The sequence below is a fragment of the Triturus cristatus genome, chromosome 8 (genome assembly GCF_964204655.1).
Source record: "Triturus cristatus chromosome 8, aTriCri1.1, whole genome shotgun sequence".
Classification (NCBI taxonomy): domain Eukaryota; kingdom Metazoa; phylum Chordata; class Amphibia; order Caudata; family Salamandridae; genus Triturus; species Triturus cristatus.
Window position 1 is genome coordinate 1,186,871,044 of NC_140591.1, and position 17,235 is coordinate 1,186,888,278.

At 46.8% G+C, this 17,235-nt stretch overlaps 1 protein-coding gene across 2 annotated transcripts in view; it reads left to right on the top strand.

The window, feature by feature from the left end:
• OCA2 (OCA2 melanosomal transmembrane protein) overlaps window positions 1-12,535 on the top strand; it is a 1,032,003-nt gene extending 1,019,468 nt beyond the window's left edge. For both annotated transcript variants that reach the window (XM_085622873.1, XM_085622872.1), the window contains one exon: window positions 11,928-12,535. In XM_085622873.1, coding sequence (XP_085478999.1) covers window positions 11,928-12,015 — 88 coding nt within the window. In that variant the 3' untranslated portion in view covers window positions 12,016-12,535. The remainder of the gene's footprint in view (window positions 1-11,927) is intronic.
• Window positions 12,536-17,235: the final 4,700 nt, after the last annotated feature.

The window sequence follows — 17,235 nt, forward strand, 5'->3', positions numbered from 1 at the left end:
ATAATTGACTACTATTCTTAGTGCATTTGTATGGCGGGATGTCTCCAATGGGTGACCTTAACTAACTGCTGTAAATCAACCTATGATCAAGGGTTAGTGATGGTAGACCTATGATATTACAGTGTGTCTCATTTACTAGTTCTTAATGATTGGATATATGATCTCCAGACAATCACGCTTACAGACTACTAGATCCTTGGCTCATGGGAAAACATTCCCCCTTCACTACAGCTATGTGGGGAGGCTACCACAACATACACACCCTTTGACACTTGTAGTCTTGAAAATTTGTAGAGCTATGCTCAAGGAACTCCAGTGGGAAGGTAGATTGACAGGTGAGCCACCCTGTGGGATAGAGAGCTACTGCCCACTGTCTCCTCACTGGACTTTTACAGCGATTGGGAATCCCTCGGTACCACTTCCCAGTTCCATGTGGTACCGATATCAAATCAATAACTGATGTCCAAGAGGAACTTAGGCTGGGCTATTGCCGGTTTTACAGGTACGTGCAACTGTGTCATGCCCTTTTGCCATTTAGGACGGTATTAACTGATTTGCCTGAATATAGTCACCTAGGAGCAAGATTAACTGACTGTGGCTCCTCTTTCTGACAGGGGCTGGCTATCTGTTATATATGGATTCTTAGTAATAAATACACCAGGCTTCTTCCAGGAATTAGACAGATGAGGATGACCTTGGGAGACTATATGATGGTGAATTGACAGTAGCTCTGATGGGACCTCAAGAATGAGCAAGAACTGCACAATTCCACATGATACAATTTAAATACATTGGATTGTATGTACCGGACCCTATAATGGTTGTAAAAGACACACAATTGATGGACGGAATGCAGAACAAATCAAAACATTCACCCCCAGTCAAGAGATCTGGGTTAAATCCATCATTATTTTGCTCACCATGTCACCCCAGTTTAGACCTGGCCATAGGCAAATCAGTCATGACCCTGTGCCTCATGGGAACAGTCCAGCCCGAACTGCCAAGCCAGGTCCTCTCTGGACCGGAAGAAAGCATCCTAGGACTGGTTTCGGGGTTTCACCCCATATCAGCTAGGATAGCTTAAATCCAGCGGCACAGTGAGCCCGGGATCCACTGGCCATACCCGGAGCACTTAGGGCGAGAAAGCAAAAGAGACACAATTGATGGACGGAATGCAGAACAAATCAAAACATTTACCCCGAGTGATAAGATCGAAACATAACGGTTGTGGCACATCAACAGGGCAGCCAGTCAAACTTGTCTTCAATTTGGGATTGCACTGGGTGACTTCCTACATATGGTATGGAGCTGCACAACCCTTTGTCCATAATGGGACTCTATTAATACCACACTCCATGCCATTGTAGGCTGCCCAATAGACTTCACTTCCAAGATGGCCCTTCTAAACAGGGTAGCTGATGAGGGGTTTACAGATGCGGAACGGAGATTTGTAAGACTGGGCTTGGTTATCAGAAAAAAGGATATAGCCCAAAAGTGGCTACAGACTGCAGCCCCTGCTAAGGGGACAGGGAGGGTGGAGATGTACATGTGCTGTTTTTGAGAGAGGCCTGTGTACGAAGGTCAGGGGTGCCCCATAAAATATGAGGAGATGTAGAGGAACTGGCAACAATACCATGACAGGGCTGAATAATTACATATATGCTATTCTAGGTCTGATTGGTTTTGGATGGTGGCACAGCAATACTATATGACTATAATGTTGCTACATTGATGCTAAATGAGATGTACTGAGTGAATGTGTATTCTCGTTTGCTATTAAATTGAAAATCAATTAAAAGATCAGTTAAAAAAAAAAACTGGAACAGGTGGTCTGGATGATGGTCTGAAAACTTGCTTATCAAGAATCTGTTCCTGAACTAGCTCTCCCACTTTGGGGAGCCCCCCGTCAACCGCTTTATCTTTCTTAGTACCAGAGTCTTTTATGTTTATGAAAGGTTCCTCCTCATTTCTTGAATATTCTGCAACAAATTTAATCGTCAAACAGGATCAGATGAAATATTTTGACTCTGTCCCCCTTCCAAGATGACCGAAATCAGGCACATAGGTAAGATACTTCACGGAGTAACTTGTAATGGATGTGTATGGGATGTGACTACCTAATACAATCATTTGGTAATTTTTTTTAATGCTCTCTGTATCAGAGAAAGGCTATGTTGCCATGTCAATCTGATATCCAATACCCTAGCAGTAAAGGCTTGTTTAAGCATGCCCTTGGCTCACTATACAACACAGTCTGATTACTGATGAAATAATTGAGTATAGCAGTCCTACTCCCAGACATAGCGTCCATAAACTCCTTGGCAGCAAACACAGGCCCACTGTCTGAAGGATACGTCTGAAGTGCTACCAGTGATACTGCTTGAACAGTGACCGTTTTATGTGGGCAAACCCAAAAGAAATCTAGAGCAAAATTCAACCACAATCAATATGAACGTATATTAATTTATATTGCGGAGAAACCCAATATGGTGCAGGAAAATTGCACCTAACAGTTTGTCTGATATCACAAGGGGAGTGTGTGCAGGTCATACTACAGTTGAATGCTTTAATTTTTTTTAAATGTTACATTGCTTTACATACTTTCTTAAATTTTTGGGTAAATATGGCCATCAGTATCATTACTGTAGCATTGAATCAGTAGCACTGATGCCAGCATGAGCTGAAGCTATCCCTTCAATCAATCAATCAGGCAGAATTTGTAAAGTACGGCTATTCACCCGTGAGGGTCACCAGGCGCTGAGAACCCTACAGTGGAAGCGGTTCAGTTGAACAGCCAGGTCTTAAGTCCTTTCCTGAATTCCAGTAGACAGGATGAAGTTCAAAGTTGAAGGGGAGGTTGTTACAGGACTTAGCCGTGAGATAGGAGAAGGATCGACCTCCACTGTTGTTTCAGCAGATGTGGTGGCCATGAGTGAGGGAGGTGGAGCACAGGTTACTACTGTGCTTGTGTAAGTTGATACAGTGGTTGATGTATGCTGGTCCTTGGTTGTGAATGGCTTTGTAGGTGTGGATCAGCATCCTAAATTGGCATTTCTTCTAGATGAGCAACAGTGACGTTTATTGAGGTGGGGGCTGATGTGCGTTCATCTGGGGGAGGACGAGTCAGGCCACTGCGTTCTGCATGGTCTGTAGTCTTTTCAAGAAGTTTGCGGTATTTCCTACGTAGAGTGCGTTGCTTATTCGAGCTGGCTGGTGAATAGGCTTGGTGACGTTTCTTCTGGTTTTGACAGGGAGCCATATGAAATTCTTCCAGAATATGCAAAGGAAGTGGAAACAGGCGGCGGAGACTGCATTGATTTATATTTTCATGTTGAGCTTGCTGTCAAGTATGATGGCAAGGTTTTGGGCTTGGTGTCTGGGAGGGTCCAAGCTCGGAAATCCTCCAGGAGTCAATCCATGATGATGTGTTGTTCCCGAAGATCAGAGTTTCACTTTTGCCTGTGTTGAGTTGGAGGCAGTTGTCTTTCATTAAGTTGATGGTGCAAGTAATGCATCTGTGGAAGTTGGCCCTGGTGGAGGATGGATCTTTGGATAACGAGAGGATGATATCTCTTTATGAGCGGCCTTGATTAAATCGAATCTAGCTTGCTCATTAGATATATACCTATCCTGATCCCAGGTATAAAACCCACAGTAACATTGTCTTTGAGGCTATAAGAATATTTGGAAGGGAAACCGTCAAGAGGTTTTTCACCTTTCAATAATGCTTGTATTGCTACCATAAAGCCTGCATTGATCTTAATCTTAGATCAAGTTACAGCAGCTACCTTAAGGGTTTGCACTGTTGTCTATGCAACTAAGTCTGATGGCCAGATCCCTTTAGAGTGAATTCCTTCATTTTTATGGGCCATGTTGTGGTGTACGTGGACTCAAAAAGCTTGTCCTGGAGAACAGCTGACTTTCCCCAAAGTTGTTTGGTTTTTATCAATAACCTTTGAATCTCTAAATCCATTTGGAAACCAATGTCGCAAGTCCACCTTTTATGCCTGTACACAAAATCCGGAATCCGACACCGTGTGGAAACTGACAGATGAGCCTTCTGAAGAGCAAATAATAGGGCCTGAATTTCTGCTATTTGTGCAATGCAATCACTTAAAACGTTAGTTTGTGTAGCACTTTGAAATCGCCTTCTTCAAAAATTCCCTGCACTGCAGCGTGATGCGTTGAATATTTTTATTTAGTACCAATAGTAGGCAGTGTAGAGCCGTCCGTGCTCCTCTACCGGTAGGATGTTTGGAGTTTGTGGAATGATCAGGGCATACTGTAGAAATTCTTGAGTCCAAAGTCTTGTATTATATTCAAACTTTACATCAGTAGCATTTAAAGACACAGCTCACTGCACCCAATGGAGATGCAAAGTATGTGCGTTGGTGATACTAAACTTCATAGCTGCGCCGAATGTAGGTATAGGGGAAACACTCATTATTTAATTTCCATGTTCAAGAGGGCCCTCCCATGAGAATTTTCTCAATAGGAGTAAATCATTCCTATATAGTTGAATATAAAGTTGATTTATATGCTATGAGGGTCTTCTGTCCCTCACTGTAAACTACCTATGTGCAGCCTGAAGTGCTAGGAGCAAACCTAATTACTTTGTCCTCTTTCTGTAGGAACGTGGACTGTGACATTCCACATAAAATAGCGGAGTGTATTTTTGTACAGTATTTTCAGAAAATGTGAGCTAAGTTCTTTACTTGCCCAGACTAATGTGGCAGGCAAGCTCTTCCAAAACAGAAAGAAAACGTATTGGTTTTTTTCTGGTAAAATATTTCTTGTATGATTAATTAAAATATTTTACAATATTGTGATCACTAGTATACAAATATGTGTTAGTCACAAATCAAACAGCAATTATACAATGGCTTAAAAAATATAGCCGTGACGGACCTAAATTCTACAATTCTACAATGCTAAAATAAGCTTTATTACTTATAACATGATGGCCTTGATATGGCAAAGTTCTTATAACTGATAAAGTGCTAGAGACAAAAATAAAGTGCGAGTAAGGTGTCTAATGGAGTTTGTATAATTTTTTTTTTTTTTTTAAATCCTGTTTGGGAACACAGGGAAATTGGTATGCTGATCCTTGCAAGTCACCATCCCTGTGTTTGTAACCAGTCAAAGGGGTTGCAAATAGTGCCCTGCTAATAATATATTCATCTGAAAGAGACAATTAGTTATAGATTCCTTACCTTAGAATTACCTCCAGGCGTCAGATTGGATCCGGAGAATTGTTTTGCCCGCATTACCCCTGCGCGTCGAAAGGTGGCATCGGTCGGCTCCGCGTTAGTCGTTGGCGTCGCCGGGATGATGTCGCGGTAGCTACTTAGATGCCGCCCTCGTGTGCTGACGGCAGTTCTTTCTTTTTCCGCGCCACCCAGCGCAGATCCGAAGAGAGCTGTACCTCCAGTCACTTTTTGACTGACTTTTTTGTGACTTTTGTCGACACCGTTGTTGAGCCTATCGACTCCTGGTGCACGTAGGGATGCCTGGTTTCAAGGCTTACGGATCCTGCCTAAAGCTGATGTCTGTGACAGATCCGCACCGCTTGTGCCTGTGGTGCCTTGAGCGCGACCACGACCCCAAGTCGTGCTCCAACTGCCGGACCATGAATCCGAAGTCTTTGCGGGAGCGGTCCAGAAAGCTTTTCGAGACCCGGCAGACCGATCTGTGCCGTTCTAGGTCCCGGTTGCATGGTAGGTCGAGGGACCGGTCGCGGAGTCACCACCATTCGTCCCTGAAGTCTTCACACTCCTCAGGTAAGTCGAAGCACAAGAAGATGTCTAAGAAGCATTGTCGCTCTTCGACTTCTCCCTATCCATCAGCTGATGCAACGAGGGATGCAGACGGTGCCCGTCCTGCGGCTCCGCGTGCGGAGCTTGAAGGGTCGGCTCCGAGTTTCCCTCTTTTTCTGGGAGCCAGAGCGACCCCAGCCCAGCTTTGAAGCTTTTACGAAGCGATGTGTGCCATTTGGGCAGCCCAACTTGGCTGGTGTGCCCACAGGCCCCACAGACTAGGCAGGTGGCCCTGGGCCTTTGACGCTGGTGGCTTCAGCCCGGCACCTCAGAGTCCCCTTGGATCTAGGCCTGGTTCCGGATCGGCACCGGTCAACCTTGTAACACCTCCCCAGGCGTCGATTCCACCGGCACCATGTCCACTGCTTAAGCTGGTTGTGACCCCAGCTGGCGTCGACCCCGGCCTCCACCCTGACTTGGACACAGGGCCGGACCAGCATTGACCGAGACCGGATCTGACGCCGTTGGGTACTTTTGTACCCCTGTTCTACCCTGGTGCTTCTTTCAGGCCAGATTGGCAACCAGAGGACGGTGAGGAGGACTGGGAGGGGTCTAGAGACCCTTTAACTGACCAGTTGGATGACCCAGACTGGAAAGAGGAGTTGGGGGAAGCCAGTGGTCTGGATATCTCCCCAGACCGTAGCATGTTGTCTCCTCCTACCGTGGCTACCGAGGAGGGAGCTTCTTACGTAGTGGTGTTGCGTAGGGCAGCTGAGGCTCTCAACGTTGAGCTACCTATGGTGGCAGTCAGGACTAAGCTCCTGACAGAGGTACTTAAGCCGGCAGCGAGCTCTTCGGAGCCCCTGCTGCCATTCAATAAAGCTCTAACTGACATCCTTTTAGGCACCTGGTCCAGGCCCAACACAGGGGCTCCTGTGGATAGGATGATTGTCTGACGCCACCTTCCGGCTCTGGGCGACCCTACTTTCCTCTCCCAACACCCCACCCCTGAGAGCTTGGTGGTCCAAGCCTTAACATCCAAAGGCGCATTCCCTACCGCACCACCTGATAGGGAATCCAAAAAGCTGGACCATCTTGGGAAGAAGATGTTTTCTTCCTCCAGCTTGGGACTGCGGTCGGTAAACACCGCAAGTCTGTTGGCCCGTTACACCCACTCCGTGTGGGATACAGTAGCACAGGTGCTGCCCCAGTGCTAGGAGGAGGCCTGGGCCATGCTCTCCCATGCTGTCGCCAAGGGGAGAGATGCAGCCAAGTTTACCATATGTTGTGGACTGGACACCGCCGACTCGCTAGGCAGGACGATTTCAGCGTCGGTAGCTCTTCGACGCTACCCCTGGCTGAGGTCGACTGGTTTTTACGGGGATGTCCAGGTTACCCTGATGGATATGCCCTTCGATAGCCGTCACCTGTTCGGTGACAAAGCAGACCGTGCGCCAGAGCGCTTCAAGGACTCTCGGGCTATTGCCAAGTCCTTGGGCCTCTCCACTACCCGCCCTGCGCAGTCTGCTTTCCTCCCCTTTCGTGGCTACGGAAAGGGTGCCCCTCCACATTCCACCCAGGGTACAGGCCGGTGCAAGCCGCTCAGCCCCTGCACGGCCGGGGACGTGGGACCCACCGTCGTGGGTCTGGGGGCCAGGGTGCGGGCCAGCCCACCACAGCCCCCTCTGCAGCAGGCTCAAAACCCTGCTAATCTGACCTTTCAGGCCCACCAATTGCCAGTGGGTGTCTGGATTCGCCATTACCTCCCCCACTGGTGCACCATCACGTTGGACAGGTGGGTTTTGCAGGTAGTGCAAAGGGGCTACTCCCTTTGAGACTACCCCCCCCCCCACCAGCCCTGCCACCTCAGTACCATCGCATGTCGAAGGATCATCTGGCCCTTCTCCAACAGGAAATTACGGCTCTCTTGGCCAAGGAAGCTATCAAGCGAGTTCCTACCCCAGAAGTAGGTTGTGGTTGTTATTCCCACTACTTTCTGGTGCCCAAGAAGGACAAGAGCCTGTGTCCTATCTTGGATCTCAGGAACGTCAACTGCTTCTTCCGTAAGGAGAAGTTTAAAATGTTGACATTGGCTCAGGTCCTGTCTGCCCTCAACCCTGGAGACTGGATGGTAGCGTTGGACTTGCAGGACGTTTATTTTCACACCCCCGTCCTGCCAGCCCACATACATTACCTATGTTTTAAGGTAGGCCTTGAGCACTTTCAGTTTACCGTGCTCCTCTTTGGCCATACCAGCGCCCCTTGGGTGTTCACGAAAGTGATGGTGGTGGTTGCAGCTCATCTGCACAGATCAGGGTTCCAGTCTTCCACTATCTTGACTGGCTGTTGAAGGTGGGCTCGCCCCAGGCAGTCTTCTCCCACTTCCAGACTACGGCGAACCTGCTGCATTTGCCGGGGTTCACTTTCAACGTGCCGAAGTCACAACTGACTCCCTCTCAGAAGCTCCGGTTCATCGGAGTGGTTCTGGACACGATGCAGTTTCGGGCTTATCCTCCCGAGCAACGAGTCCGGGATATTCGGGTTATGATTCCGATCTTTCAGCCTCTATCCCAGGCTTCGGTCAGAATGACCCTGAGGCTGCTGGGCCTCATGGTCTCCTGCATTCTGCTGGTAGATCATGCCAGGTGGCATATGAGGGCTCTGCAGTGGGATCTGAAGTTCTAGTGGGCACACCATCAGGGGAATCTGTCAGATTGCTTTCAGATCTTGGAGGGCACCGCACGACAATTGCAGTGGTGGCTAACGAACCAGTATTGGGTCAACTGCAGATCCCTTTCCCTTACCCAACCGGAGTTCACAGTGGTGATGGATGAATCACTTCTGGGGTGGGACGGCCACATGGGCGAGGCGGAGATCAGAGGCCTTTGGTCTCCGGTGGAGTCTGGGCTCCACATCAACCTACTGGAGCTCTGGGCGATCCATCTTGTGCGGAAAGCATTCCTTCCTTCTGTCCGGGGAAGAGTAGTGCAGGTGTTCACGGACAACACTACAGCCATGTGGTACTGCAATAAATGGGGTGGAGTCATGGACCCTATGTCAAGAGGCTCTCCATCTCTGGACATGGCTGGAACATCAGGGCATATCCCTGGTGGTTCAACACCTGGCAGGTTCCCTTAACCCCAGGGCGGACAAATCAGCCGCAGGTGCATGATGGATCACGAATGGCGTCTTCACTCGGAGGTGGTGCAAGGTCTCTTTTGGCAGTGAGGAGAGCCTTGGTTAGATCTATTCGCCACCGAAGAGAACACGCAATGTCAGCAATTCTGCGTGTTGGAATTTCCAAGGAGGCACTCGCTAGGCAACGCTTTTCGTCGTGAGTTGAGTTGCGGTCTTCTATATGCCTTTGCGCCTATACCAGTTCTGCTCAGAGTGCTGAAGAAGATCAAGGGTGACCGGGCCTGAATCATTCTTGTCGTTCCTGATTGGGCACGGAGAGTCTGGTATTCCGAGCTCTTACACATGGCCATCGATCCTCCAATCAGACTGCCTCTTCGGGAGGATGTTCTGTCGCAGCAGCATGGGACGGTCCTCCACCCGATCCTGTCCAGCCTCCACCTCCTTGCGTGCAGATTGATTGGCGACAGTTGACAGCCTTCGACCTTCCTCCCGAAGTCTGTGATGTTATCTTGGCAGCCAGGCGTCCCTCCAATAAGACGGTATGCGCCTGCAGAAGGAACACATTTGTGGCATGGTGCTTAGCCACTTTCTGAGGTTCTCTTGTTCCTCCTTTTTTTGGCCCAGTGGGGCTCTGCTCTGGGCACTCTTAAGGGCTATCTCTCTGCAATTCAGCCTTTCTTAGGCTTCCTGATCAGCCTTCCTTTTTCAAGTCCTCTGTTGTAAATCGCTTTCTTAAGGGCATTACTCATCTTTTTCCTCCTGTTCCCTTTGTACTGCCTAAGTGGGACTTGAACTTGGTGCTTACTTTTCTTATATGCTCTCCCTTTGAGCCGCTACATAACTGCCATCTCAGACTTCTCACTTTGAAGACTGCTTTTCTCGTTGCCATCACTTCTGCTTGCAGAGTGAGTGAGCTCCAGGCTGTTTTTTTAAAACCTCAGTTTCTGGCGGTTCATCCGGACAAGGTTGTCCTTTGAACTTGACCCTCTTTTCTTCCTAAAGTGGTTACTTCTTTCCACATTGGTCAAACCATCACCTTGCCCACCTTCTTTCCGCATCCTTCTAAGGAGGAAGAGAGGCTCCACACTCTGGATCCAAAACGTGCGCTTTCCTTTTATTTGGATCGCATCAAAACAATTACAGGTGGATGACCAGTTCTTTGTTGGCTACTTGGGCGCCAAAAAGGTTGGACTGTGCACAAACGGACCATCTCTAGGTGGGTCGTTTTGTGGATTAAAGCTTGCTACTCTTTGGCCAAGAAGGAGCCTCCAGTGGGATTGCGCGCACATTCTACCAGGGCGACGGAAGCTACCACTGCTTTGGGATGGGGAGTCCCCCTCAATGACATCTGTCAGGCCGCTACGTGGGCATCTCTGCACATGTTCACAAAACACTACTGCCTGGACAGCCAAGTCCGGAGAGACGGCTTCTTTGGCTGTTCTGTTCTCCAGGACTTTCTGGTATGAACTTGGTTCCAGACCCACCTCCGGGGTTGTTATTGCTGGGGTATCTATTCTAAGGTAAGGAATCTATAGCTTATTGTCTCTTTCAGATGAACAAGTTACTTACCTTTGGTAATGATATATCTATAAGTGACCTACATTACTTATAGACTTATAGATTTTAGATTCCTTACCACCCCACCCATCCTCCTTTTTCTGCTAACTGACTTATAGGGTCAGGAAATCAATTTGAGGTCCATAGATTTGTGCACCAGTGGTCAGTGTCTTGCATGGCTCTGCGCTTCTGGCGTGGAATGTCGTGTAGAAGAGCTGACGTCAGCGAGCAATTGCGGCGTCTAAGTAGTTACTATGACCTCATCCCGGCGACCACGATGCCAACGACAAATGCGGAGCCCACCGACGCCACCTTTCGACACCCAGGGGTACTGCTGATCAAAGAATTCTCCAGATCCAGTCTGACGCCTTCTAAGGTAAGGAATCTATAACTAATCTATGTCTATTACAGATATATCGTTAATGAAGGTAAGTAACTTGTTCATTAGGCATGTGTTCTGTGACCCTTGTGACTGAAGATTTTATGATGCAACCTAATATTTTGCTCAATGTGGACCACTTTTTTTCTCCCTGCTTCTAAGTACATATGGCCTTAAATACTTTCATGTAAACAAAGAGTATCCCACATTGTTTACATCGAACACGCAGTGGCACTCCACCTTACTAATGGCGGAGGAGGAAAGTATTCCTTTTCTATATATAATCCTCACACACTCTAATAGTGTCATGCTTCATCATTGGGTTCACCCTGACTCCTAACGGTCAGGGTGGGCTCAACCACATTTCAGGGAGCACTTAACAGAAGTAGACCAGGGGACATAAAAATTAAAAATTCTCCAACCTACTCCAAGGTATCCCTTTATTGATAGAGTTGTTGGGGATATTAAAAGTTAAAATAGATAAGTCCGGTATTGAGGATTTAATGGTCCTAAGAACCTAAACCAACATGTTTCAGCCCTATACTATGGCCCCAAATGGTCCCGTTCTTTCATCAGAGTGATAAGTCTCACCTCCCTGGTATGTAAGCTCAAGAATCTTTCAAAATTATACAAATTAGATGCAAGTTCCTGACTGCATCTGAGGGCCAAGTGTATACTTAACCTTTATTTTGTTGTTTTTTGTTCTTTTTTGTAGGTCCAACCCGTTGGTGTTAGGCCTCTTAGTCCACGAGAACTCGCGGCTGCGGGGGTCGCCCTGTAGTCACACTTACATCAAGTGTCCTACCCCTCAGGTGCACCTGTTCGCCCCGTGATTCTCAGCTCTATAGATAAATAAATATCCCCAACAACTCCATCAATAAAAGAATACCTTGGAGGATTTTTTACCTTTATGCCCCCTGGTCTACTTCTTGATAAATTAGACTATAATGGTTGAGACTTTTAAAGCATCCAACAACTGACATTTCGGAGATGAACCCATGCAGTAAATGTACACTAATTGAGTAACATTTTTGTAAGAACGTCCAGATTTATTGTAACTTATATGATTTGTTGATTTGCTTTTATTTCATTCTTAGGTTGGGATTCCCAATGATGATAGTCTCCACTGCCATTGGAATGTGCTACCTTCTTGTTGCTCATGTCGTTCTGGGGTGGAATTCTTAGTCAAGTATAATTTCGGACTACTGCGGAAGGCGTGCCTCAATCTATCATCAAACCTGGACCAAAGAAAGCACTTTTGAAACTGGAACAAAAATGTTGTTTGCAAAAGATTCATTGGTCAATTGACTGGTAACCAAAGTGTTGCCATTTATTGCCCTATTTTTGTGGCAGAATTGCTAATGTAGGTACTGCATCTTGCATTAAATGTCTTGTAAAATTCAGTGATGCTAAAAATATTGATATGTATTAAAAATTGCGGTTTTGGAAATACCGTTTTTTAAAATATATTGTAAAAATAACACTTTAAATAGCGCATATCTATGCACATCATAATAGCCCATTAAATTTATCAGTAGCAAGTAGTTGATCTTTGGACCTTCTGTATCTTGAACTGAATGCAACCTGTTTTGTATACTGAAGATAATTGATATCTGTATATACCCAAAATAATTATAGATTGACTAGCCTGTGGACTAAATTTGATGTAGCATTGTCTACAAAGAAAAAAATAAACCGGTTACAGAAAAATATAATTAAGTGTGTCGTTTCTACTGCTGAATGAGTTTCCTATTTTTAGTTAACACTTTGTTTATGCTGTGTTTATATATAAAATCAAACTCCCTTAATTGTATTTATTGACTTTATTTTTTTTATAATTCAATAGCAAATAACAAATTTAAAGCAAACTAAGTAAGACAGTTAACTAGTGGAATATTACAGTACATATTGTCAGTAATATACTTTAAAGATTATTATATAAGATTAGGTGTTTCTCCATGAACAAATTAGACTATGCATTAACGTTCTTTCATTGATATTATATAAACAGCCACAAGGGATGAAGATAATTTTATACATTTCTTTGGATATGCTCTAAAAAGTTGTTAATTATGCATCTCATTTTGCCGTGTTATTGTTCTATTTCCAAGTCATATTGTTTCCACCATAGTATTTAAGGTGGAGTTCCTATTTCTTTTCCAGAGTTAATCTAGGGTAAACTTTGTTGCTAGCATTGTCTGATGGTATAGGCCGATGATAAATTTCCTGGCAAGTGAGCAAATGGTCTAAATGTGTCAGAAAACCAGTTCTGAGGATTAAAGTATCTCATTCATTAATCTTATCCCAATAATGTCCTAAATCTTATTCAAGAGAATTGTCTTTTCATAGAGTTGCATTACATGTGGACCATATTGTCAAAGAACATTTGAGAGAACCAGAAAAAATTTATATACAACCTATAGGGAATTAGTTTTTCGTTTTTTTTGTTGTTTTAAAAAAATCTCTTTATTGATCAGCTTGCAACAGAATGATACAGAGCCCGGAGGCTGGGGCAAATCAATTTGGATGGAGCAAATAGGCAATACAAGCATTTCTTAACCCAATAAGAACAAACCCACCACCCTCCCCACCCCAGAACTCGGCACTGAAAAAGTTATCTTTGAACCCAATGTCTCAGACAATCTAGACACAGAGCAATCCTCAAAGGTGGCCCCTGTCCCAGCTCCTCGAGCAACCAGGATGTCATTCCTACTGTCTACTACAAATCAGGATGTCCAAGCAGATACCCCGTGAGTGGAGCCCAGAAGTCTTTGGGCCGCGAGGCCTCTGGTAACTCCTCCGCATAAGCCGCCAATTGTTCCCTGCAGTACAGCAGCTCACGGACCCATTTTTTTACTGTCGGGATAGTTTTGGCACCCCAGCATTGCGCAACCGCATGCTTAGCAAACAGAAGAGACAGCCACCAGTCTGCGATTACCAGGCTTTAAGCGCTTCACCCAACCCAGTAGGCAGACATCCGGCACACACACCATAGTCTCCAGCACCTCATCCGTGAGTACTCTTGTAACCTGGTTCCAGAATGCAAGTATACCAGCGCAACGCCATGCAAGATGCAAAAAATCTGTATCATCCTGTCCACATCTCACGCAGCGAGCACTCTCCCGCATACCAAAGTTGCGCAGCTGAAGAGGCATATAGTAGAGCTGGTGTAAGTATTTGAAATGAATAATGCGGAAGTTGCAGTTCGCCATCAGGCGACCTGTCAACATGCAACAAAACTTCCAGACCTCCAGTGTATATGAGGCCCCTTGCGCTGCATGCCACTTGTTGTAGGAGGGAGTTTAGGTAATGTCCAGTTCCCTCAGAGACATATTATATAATTTGTTTATAAGGCCCTTACGTGCTTCGCCTGCCAGCACCGCCTGCAGTGTCTCCAGCATTCTCGGTTCCGCTGGATAATCAGGATAGATATCTCGGACAGCCTGCCTCACACGTACATATGTGAACCCCAGCATCATATTGTGCTCCCACCCAACCTGTATCTCTGACAGTGGCCGGAACTGGCCATGTTTATTCAGGTTGCCCAGCTGTGTAATTCCCGCAGTTCTCAGCGCCCTCACTGCGGCTTGCTCCTGTGTGGTGGGAATATGCGGATGAGCCGCAAGCAGCAGTGCAGGAGTGTAAACATAGTCTAATTGTGCCCTTTTGGCAAGAGCTTTCCATGCCCACGCAGTGCATTGAACAGGGTTGATTTTGGTCCTCAGCACACCACCTCTGCCCGATAGGGCAGCCGCCACCAGCGGCACAGGTAGCACCGAACCCACCTCCACTGCGACGTGTGGCTGGAACCGCTGCGGGAAGTACCAATAGTGCGCAAACTGCGCCTGAGCACATAAATAGTAGAGCCTCATATCAGGTGTTTCAAAGCCACCTCGCTCAAATGGTTGCACCAGCAGGTTCCAACTGCACCTAGGCATTTTACCACCCCAGACAAACGACAACAGAGCTGCAGCGTATTGAACAATGCAATATTCAGGCGAATCGGGATGTTGATGAACAAATAAAGAAGTTTAGGCAGAATTGACATTTTAAGGACTGATATTCGATCCGCTAGAGAAAGTGGTAATTTAGCCCATCGTGCAGCATGATCGGTAATCTTAGTGATAACCCTGCCATAATTCATAGAAATCACCACATCGGGATCTCTATGTAGCCATATCCCTAAATAACGTACCAGGTCAGTGGACCACATCAGATGGAAGTCCAAATCCACCTTGCGGGTACCAACCATCAGCGGGAACACCGTCGATGTTGTCCAATTGATACCTAAACCAGATAATCTTTCAAATTTTACATATTCACGGAGTAATTTTGGCAAAAACGTGGCTGGCTTGCGGATATACAGCAGCATGTCGTCCGCGTTCAGTGAGACTACTAGCGGCCGCTGATGAAAACTCAACGCCGCCGGGGCATGTCGCTGGTGAAGTTTACAAGTCAGAGGCTCTTGCGCCAACGCAAAAGGTATTGGTGACAGAGGGCAACCCTGCCGCGTACCTCTATTTATCAGAAACGTTTCAGAAACCCATCCATTCACGTGTATCTGCGCCACCGGCGCAGCATATAGGAGGTGGATCCATTTAAGAAAGCAGGGTGGCAGGCCCATGCGCAGCAGCAGCACAGTAAACATAAACTCCCACTGCAGAGAGTCGAACGCTTTTGCGGCGTCAAGTAGCACCGCTACCGCTTGAAAATCGCCTCAATATAGTGCAGCATGGCAAAAACAGTACGCAAGTTGTGCGTTTTCGACCTACTGGGCACAAAGCCCGACTGATCCGGGAGTACCAAGCTAGGAACCAGGGGCTGAAGTCTACTGGCTATCATCTTTGCCAGAATTTTGGCATCCATGTTAATAATGAATAGGGGCCTGTAGGAGTCGCACACATTGGCAGCTTTGTCCGGTTTCAAGAGCATAACAATGAGCACCCCTCTGAGTGTGGGAGGGAGTGTGCCGGAGTCATACGCTTCCGCAAAGACGTCCAATAGTTTGTCTGCATAGGCCTTATAGAACTCGCTCGGGAATCCATCAATGCCTGCTGCCTTGCATGTTGGGAGTAACATGATAGCAAGTTTGACATCATCGACATCAAAGGGCTGTGTGAGATAATCACGCTGGGTGACGGACAGCCAGCCCAGCGCAATGTCATCCAAATATAGGTTGATGACGTCTGCCGGCACCTGAGGCCGACCCCTATAAAGATCAGCATAGAAGTCTAGCTCAACCTACTAATCTCTGGCGTACTGAAGTGTGCATCTCCCTCTTTGGCTAGCATTTCGGTGATGTATTTCTGCCCTCGGGGCGCGGCCAACTTCTGCGCAAGGGAACGGCTGGGCCGTCCCCCTTCCCCATAGTAACGGGCCATATTGCAATGTGATCTATGTGTCAACTCTTGGTCTACGGTCTCATTGTGTTCCGAAACCATATCATGAATCAAATCGGAGAGGACTCCCGCACTATCCACTGTGCCAGTGTTTTCCTTAAAATAGTTGCGAATCGCCTCGCCAACTGTGCACTTAAAAACCGGATCTGTCGATGAAGTTGGTTGTAGATGCCACACAAATGGGGGCCTCTCGCACCCAGGGACTCACAGTTCAAGCAGTACTGGGGAGTGATCAGATAGCGTCTTAGCCAAATGACTGACATCGACCACCTAGGTGCAGGCAGTTTCAGAGATAAGACAGTAGTCCAAGCGGGACCACGTACCATGAACCGTAGATATAAAGGTGCTTTCACGTGCCTGAGGGTGTCGCACACACCAAATGTCAGAGAGATTCCCAGCTTCCAAGAGCCCCAGTAAAGCGTTGGTCGCCTACCTGCGTCTTGCCTCCCCGCTGCCCACTCTGTCCACAGTCGAATCGATGCAGGTATTAGTCACCTCCCCATATAATTTCAGCACAAGGAAACCTAGATATACGGTGCCACACATCCGCAAAGAAAGAATGGTCATCCACATTCGGGCCATACATATTAACAAGCAGTACTTCCACCCCGCCAAGCTTACCATGAACAAGGGCCACTCTGCCCTGATCGTCTGACTAGGAGCTGAGGACAGTAAAGGGAACCCCCTTCTTAATGGGAATTAGCACTCCACGAGAGTAGGAGGTGTAGGAGGAAGCAATTCTAACCCCAGCCCACCGCATACCCACATTTAGCTCAGAGCTCTTTGTAAGATGCCCCTCTTGCAGAAAGGCTACCTGGACATCCAGTCTGTCCAGATAGGCCAGAACAGAGCGGATTTTCTTGGGATTGTTTAAGCCTCGTACGTTCCAGGTAACGAGCTTTAGGTTACCACCTGTACTCTGCAGTTAACAGTATATACGTAACAGTGTGATGTCTGATTACAATAGTGCGTTTCCCGGGTTCAATGTCAGTGCCATAACAAAGTG